We start from the raw sequence: 7,672 nt of genomic DNA on the forward strand, positions 1-7,672 counted from the left end.
CAGACCCAACCAGATCTGCAGCCATCCATCTCTGCCCTGGATTGTAAATTTACTTCTTATTCGAAGGCTCTTACTACTGTCACTCAGGTGGAGACATAGAGTATAAGTTTGAAGCGATCTCTCACAAAAGGGTAGAACATTCTGCCCATAGATACTAACTAGGGTCCTGACAAATTTGCATTCTGCCCTGTAATTTGTCAAACTGGCTTAGTCTCATACTAATTTATTGGCACTTCCTGAAGGCAGGTCCTCAGTGGAAACACTGGTCCGCGGCAAACCTGGTTCATTTGCCTTTATAGTGGTACACATTAGCCAAGTGTGGAACCCTCCACCCTCAAATAATTGCTTTTGTTGATACAACGTTTTATGTTTGGATAAGGATAAAAAGGCTCCAAAAAGTGGCATAACATTTGAAAAGAATTTGTAACTAGAAATGCCAGAAAACTGTGCATATCAGCTTGTTGATTTGTCTCTTTTCAACAGAACAGTTTTCCCTCCTCTCAGTACAGTTCAATTCAGAGACAGTGCTGGGGAGAGAAGTAATTTCATCGTTACGGATTCCACTTTTAAAATGACAAATTAAGTTTTTGTGATAATGATAATAAGCTCTTCTTCACCTTTATTCAATTAGGCAAGAAGAAACATTAACTTCTACAGTAAATCCTTTCCTCGTCTGATTATGGGGCAGCTGGGAGGCTCTCCCTTAGTAGGTCTTCCTTTCCATCGTTACTGATTCATCTCATCGATGCAAACTGTGCCATGAAAGGTGAGATAGTAAAATCGTAACTGCTTCTCAGTGTAATTCGGACGCAAGCACCTCCGAAGCAGCCGAAGCATATTTGAGGTGCGATTAAGTAACCTGGGGTGGGAGGGATATTGACCAGTGCTACTGTGGCGTTATCAAATTTTGTGGATCGGGCCCTTCCAGGAGCTGATCGCTATGATGGTGGCTGCGTGGACTGATAGACGGGGTGCCTTGCCAATGCAGGAGTGAAACGTATGCCCTCAGCGTAAGCGCTTCATGGACGTGCGTTATGTCGCCTCTCCATCAGCGAGGCTACTGGTCCTAGAGCTTGTTTTCTCATCATTCTATGGTAGCTGAACATGTAAATCTTCACACTGCAGAGTGAAAGTCGGGTCATTACATTACCAATCGGCCATAAAACCACTCAAGATGGTGGCTTTTTTCTGCAGGATTCACGTTTGCTTATCGTGTTGGATATCAATGGACGCATTTTGTCAGCTGTTGAGGTCTGGGTGGAAAAGTTAGGAAAGAAAACGAAATTTGGAGATGAAAACTTCCTTCTTTATTTTTTAGGCAACAATTTCACGCAGCATTGCTCTTTAATCATCACGTAGCCTCAAATTTTAGGTAAATTCATTACACTATTAATTTTACCACACCATGATATGTAGAGATTATGGCGAAGTGTTTTGCGCGCATCGATGACCTAGAGGTGTGGAGTTCGCTGACACTTTTCTGCCTCTTTTAATGCTTAGACAGAGGTTATTCGATTTCATCGGCTACCTGATAAGTTCCTCTTAATGATGCAGACTGTGTTGATCATTTCAGATCACCTACTAATCGTACCTTATTTTACTGGGCCATCAAGCTCAACTGTCTTGACTAACAGCGTATGGCGATTTTCCCTTCATTTCAGTTGTTGGTGCTTAAGCGCCTCCTTCCTCTTTTCGAGATTATAGATAGAGGAGCCGTACCGATTTACAAAGTTATACGATGGCCACTTCCTCTTTTATGCCATGAAGAGGCTGCTTTTATGGATTTACTGGTACAAACAGATGATTGCGGTATTGTCGTCTGCCCTGATCATGGCATTGTTCGTGCGCAGTCCGCCTCCTAGTAGCGCTAACGCGGAGCAGATATTGTTTGCAGCTTCCACAACCACGGCTCTTGCCTTGTCATAAACGCCGAATCGGAAGATGTTGTTGTGGTTTGAAGGGCCCACAGCAAAGAGGTCCACTGCATCTGCATCACCAATTCACTGCACCAAAGCCCACAGACCAAACTTTCGCTGCTCCGTTCACGTGTCGACATGACGCCACTCTTCGTGTGAGCCAGGCGGATATGGATTCCAACACCGCTTATGTCTTAAAGGCCCTGCTGAAAACGTCGCCGTCACTCCCATAAACTTGCATTCAAAGTGGTGCGTGAAGGTGCAGTTTAGTGCATGTGCATCAACGATAGCCACCAATTGCAGAAAATGCTGCCAGTCACACAATATTCATAATTCCAACCACACTACTAATAGAAAAAGTCTGGCTGAACAAACAGAGGATGGTACCAGGACAGTTGGATAATGAATTGTCATGCAGTGACTGGCACCGTATTTACGGTCAAGTATGAGATGTGTGCATTCATAAGGTCAAATGCATGACCTCAAAATATTGCCTTTCAGCCCACAAAATAGGATCATTCATTGCCTGTTCCCTAAATCGAACTCGGCTTCCACCACCCGCCTGGCTGTGAACAGTGAAGCAGGCTTTAATATATTTCCAGCCACATTTTCCACCTGATCTACAGTTCTCCATCTCTTCTGTAAGTGGAAAATGGGTCTAATTGCCAACCGAAGTCCCTCAGTATGACTCAGATGGAGGATGGAGGCCATCTTGTGAAGAAGGGAAGGAAAATTGGCCATAGCTTTTACCTAGTGCATTGAATAACTCACATCCTGCCTGATAATTTGCTAAGCAGCGTAGTTTTAAGCTGACTTCGTGGTGCACCCGGAAGACAACTGCTAGGTAGGAAATTTGATCTTAGGCAAAACACGTTCATCTGACTTTTAGTGTTATAAATCTGCCAGAATTAAAGTCTCTATCCGACACAAGTGAACGAGGAGTTGGAAATCCATATTCAGACTGCTTTATCCAAATTAACCTGCATGTCATCAAATGTGTTTGCTGATTTATGATGGAGTTGACTAGCACAGGAAGATAACAGAATGCCAATCCTTTTGGTGAAAATTCTTAGCCAGCACTGCTTACTCAATGCCAAATCGCATTATTCCCATTTTCTTCCAGCCACAGTGCTGGACACCCTCGAAACATTTCAATAAGCACAAACTTCTAATTTTTCTGTGTCATTTTTTCGTTTCTGCTTACTTAGGCCTTTAATGAATGGGCAGTTTGGTGTAATTTGACCTTTGAGTAAGAAGAAGAATTCGGCTATGTCTCTGATTTGATCCCATTTTCGTTGTACTTTATCGGGGCTATATATTCCCAATCTCACCCCATGCCAAGTGGAAGTCTGTACAAGACTAAGTGCGTCTTTACTGCTTTAATGGAATTTTATTGCCCTCTGCTCACCTCTCCAGAAAGACTGATTTCCATGCGTAAATCCCAGACACCTTTTGTTGTACCACGATGAGTCCTGGCACTTGGCAAGCTAATTGTGTGCTCAATTCATAGCAGCAGACATGTTTTCGGCTGGAAGCAGAGGAATCAGCTATGAAATTTAGGAACAGATAATAGTTTGGGACTTTGCTGGGTGTTTTTTTGCTTGTGCATGCATATGACTCAAAATTACTTGTCACTTTTACTTTGCGAATGTCAATTTACCTATTTCCTCCGAGGGGACGAGGTCATCCAGGCTCAAAGACGGGACCTTAAAGAGGGCGCTTCGAGAACATGTAGTGCATTCGCTTTCTAATTGGTAGCTTATACATTTCGTGTGCCATTACTTATTCTGCTTAAATTCATTTACCGTGTCCAAGGAACCTGTGAGTGCTTAACTAGCCCGAATGTATAAAAATCACATTGTCTTGAGTCGTCTAAGAAGGCCCATCTCAAAGTATTTGCGACAAAACTCATCAAAGCAGGCAGACATTTACTGGATAGCGTCCACGTGTGGTTCTTCAGTACGCCTAATCCAAGGGATGGGTGGGAATGAAGAGGCTATGAAACCACCAACACTATGTACCTTAGCAAAGCTTACGTGGTAAACCAATGAATTGCTGTTTTAACGTCATCTTTGAGGGGTTACAAGAGTATTCTTTCTTCCTTGATCCATGAAATAAAGAAATGATTTTCACATTAGTCACCAGTGAATGCTAAATGCCACCTGCTGACCACCTCAATTATGGTATTGGCTGAAGTAAAATTATTTTTTTGACAGGCCAAAATGAATATCCATGCTGCTGAGGGAATGGATGCATTCCCATCTGCAGCCTAGCTACGCGAAATCAAGGGTATTATCCTTCGGTTATTCAGTCCAAAATGAAGAAATTCGTGTTCAGCTTAGTGTTGGGCATAGGCTGGACGCCATTGGGAGCGATTATGTCAAAGGTTAAAATGAATAATGAAGAGTGAACGTGAATGGGGAGAAAAGCTGACCCTGACAGAGCCCTGTACAAGTGTGCAAAATTTTTTTGTGGATGGGGAGTGAGAATCATACTTACGCATTTCAAAAATAGCATTCATTGCTAATTTTCGCCGATCCAAGAGATCAATATAACTCCATGTTTCCTTTTGGCTGGTAGACCTGCCTGAGGAGGCTGAGGATGAGCAGGATGTAATTTTCGAGTCTGAGGTAAATGTGATCGAGAAGGTGGAGGCAGAGCTCGTTGAATCGTGATTGAGGCCAGCTGCTGCAGCTAGGTTGCGTTTGCATGGAAAGAATGGGAGTGTGAGGCAGACTAAGTGTATATATTTGGAACCAAAATTAAATTTTGCAAGACTTCTGTATCTTGCACGGAAATACATGAAGCATGGATTCCAGTGAACATAATCTGTATTAGGATTGGCAATAAACAACTAGCCAAGCCCAAATTAGGCATGGTGTGCGCAAGCTCGAACTCCAGTTCGATTTTACCTGGCCTACGCATAGCCTAGCCTTAGACGATAAGGTGAAGAGAAGAGAGTGAAGGAGGGACGAACCAAAGAAAACTGATAAGTGTTAAAAGTCGGAAAAGAGGAAGTTACGCGTTTCGTGATATATTCCGCTCATCGGCCTCTTAAGCCTCACAAGCAAGGGAATATTAGTGCGAATGAAAGATCACTTGCAATCCTTTTGGCCCTTCCGATCGTAGCGTGTGTCGGAGATAGAGGCGGATTCTAAGACTGTAGAAAGCTTCAAAACTTCCCGCAATCTCACGAACTGACTATCGCGCAATGAAATAAACCTTTACAGAGGTGGGATTTTGATCGCCTAAAACTTAGATAGGAAAAGGAATTGCAGCAGCCGTAAAGTCATTGGACTGTTTCGAAGATACACTCAAGGAATGCCTCTTATTGAACTATCAGCAGCTGTGATACGAAAGCAAATGACCAAATAATTGCTTAATCTTGTTATGCTGGCTAGTATGTGCTCAAAATTAACACATTATTTTTTTTCTCTATTATCATTCTTTATGTTAAGCAGACCAATGGTCTCAAAATTATAGTTAAAACTTATCATTGTTAGTTAAGAGCATGTAACCCTGTGAGCAGAAGCCAAATAGAATACACAGGTGAACAAAGAAAAGGTGATAGGACGATGGGTGTAAAGTTTGCATGTCCTAATGGATCCTTTAAATGGAATGGCCGTAAAAGTGTAAAAGCTGTCTACATGTCGTATTCTTCGCACCAGGCTTGAAATATAGAAGCGACCGTCCACCACTTTTCTGAGTAATATTGAGCAGAAAATCTTTTGTAGTCACTGGATTTTTATGAAGTGTACCAACAGTAGCTGCTCATTTTCTATTCACACGTGATGTCTAGGCGTGTACATCCTGTAAATTCCTTTATTGTAGTCAACAGGTAGCGCTCGGTTCGAACGGCAGTCCACACCTAGATACGCGCGACCTTACCCCTACTGCGTCATTTCGCTTGCCTTTCATTCTGGCTAATTTGGATATCTGAGTTTGTTAGATGATTGATCTAGGAAGATAGATAGATAGATTTGTCTTCCTCTTTCGCCTAGAAAACTAAATGTTTACAAGTTCGTTTATTCATTTTAAAGCAGCGCGAACCGATTGTGTACCACCAAAATTAAAGTGAGTAGCGGTGGCAGTAAGCGCAGAGCCGAACATGCTAATACATTCTTGAGAAAATATGTTTAAAAATGAACACTAGGTATCAAAAAACAACTATTACGATGCCCATTTGTTCAACCTTGGCTCAAATGTCTTAGGAGCAAATCATTTTTTTAATTGGACTAGTGCGAAAACCGCCTATTTGCACACAAACTGCCTCTGAATTCAGGCAAAAGAGTCATCTTTAACCAGCACTTTTTACTTTTATAGCATAGAAAATTTCTAACAAATTTCCTCTTCAACGAAATTTTCTTAGTAAGAAGTATTATATTTGAAGTAGTTTACTGATTTTACGAAAACAGCCGCAGAGCAAGTTTTGACGCAGAGAGAGAAGCGAAAGGCGATTTAAGCGCTGATTTACAAGGAGAGGAAGTGTAATTCAAATGAGGAGATAGGTCGATGTTTAGGCTGATGTGTTTTCGAAGCATGGCAGACATTACTTGCTGTTTCTTTGACCAATGGAAGGGAACTCAAGGTGTGTTATGATGAGAAGAATAAAAAAGGGCGCAAAACCTATTCTTAAAGAGCTCCCGAGCAAAAAAGATTGCAAATGTGAGCGCCTAATCATAATTACATACAAAGAACAGAGTTAACTTAAAGGAACGAAAGATGGCACCATACTGCAGGATAGTTTACACCAATCACATAAACCAATTTGTTGCAGGGAAATGGAGTCCCTCCATGCATTCCTATCTCTTTTCACCAACGACCAACATTTCATTTCACCAAATTGATACTAAAAACTGAGAGCGTGCAGATCCACGTAAACCTACATCTGGTTCTGACACAGACTGCTTTAGAAATGCAAAGCTCATTTTGTTCCCGCGCACAATTTGGTTTCAATATGGCTTAGATTGGTAAAATAATTCAGTTTCAAAACCCAGATGTTACGTGCAGAAGAACTGCAGAACAAGAAAGCAGTCGCTAATTGAGGCTTGACCAACACTCTTCGAATGTGTTACTCACGATCCGAGAATAGCGCTTTAGCTATTCAGCATGAAAGTTGCTTTTAATCTTCATTCTGGTGGAGTGGATAAGAGAGCCGTACAACACAAATGCGATTGTGGCTGTCATGTGAGCAGTGGAGGGTGTACCAGTGCAGCATGTGCCTGCGTCACAAGGAATTTTGACAAATGTTGTCCGGTTCTTTGTTTATTGGTACCCTACACCTACACGTAGGGCTGTCACCGAAGTTATGGTAAAGCGAAATTACATAGACCACAGACGCGTTCACTAATGGCAACTGGCTGTGCCATTTGGCATGCTTTACGAAAGGATTGACTTATAAACAACGAAAAAAATATAAGAATTCCTCGCTTCGATACTACTAACATTCAGTAGGCTTATAAGCAGCAGTTGGATTGGTCAAGAAAATCATGATTGCATATGTGCATGCATGATCAACAATGTGCCTGAACCGCGGCCACAGTCCTCCTCTAAGAAACTGGGTGGAAACCGACTTAAGTAAGCTAAACTAAATCACTTCTAAGGCTAGATTTGCGCGTAATACTCATCTGTCGAACAATATCACTTTGGTTTGATAAAAAGCTGTGTAGATGGTGATGCTTAGAAGTCAAATTTCCATGTACAAACCGCAATTTCTCGAGTACGCAAGCAACTTTGCAGACTACTTCACAACATTA

The 7,672-nt window shown here is 41.9% G+C and overlaps 1 protein-coding gene across 1 annotated transcript; it reads left to right on the forward strand. All coding sequences in view use genetic code 11, as the record gives it.

The window, feature by feature from the left end:
• Positions 1-4,071: 4,071 nt before the first annotated feature.
• Positions 4,072-4,591, forward strand: EGR_08163 (hypothetical protein; the record flags this gene model as incomplete). The annotated part of the gene is made up of 2 exons (XM_024497412.1): positions 4,072-4,099; positions 4,497-4,591. The coding sequence occupies 2 exons, from the start codon at positions 4,072-4,074 to the stop codon at positions 4,589-4,591; spliced, it is 123 nt and encodes a 40-aa protein (XP_024348208.1).
• Positions 4,592-7,672: the final 3,081 nt, after the last annotated feature.

Source organism: Echinococcus granulosus (assembly GCF_000524195.1).
Source record: "Echinococcus granulosus chromosome Unknown EG_S00097, whole genome shotgun sequence".
Taxonomy (NCBI): Eukaryota; Metazoa; Platyhelminthes; class Cestoda; order Cyclophyllidea; family Taeniidae; genus Echinococcus; species Echinococcus granulosus.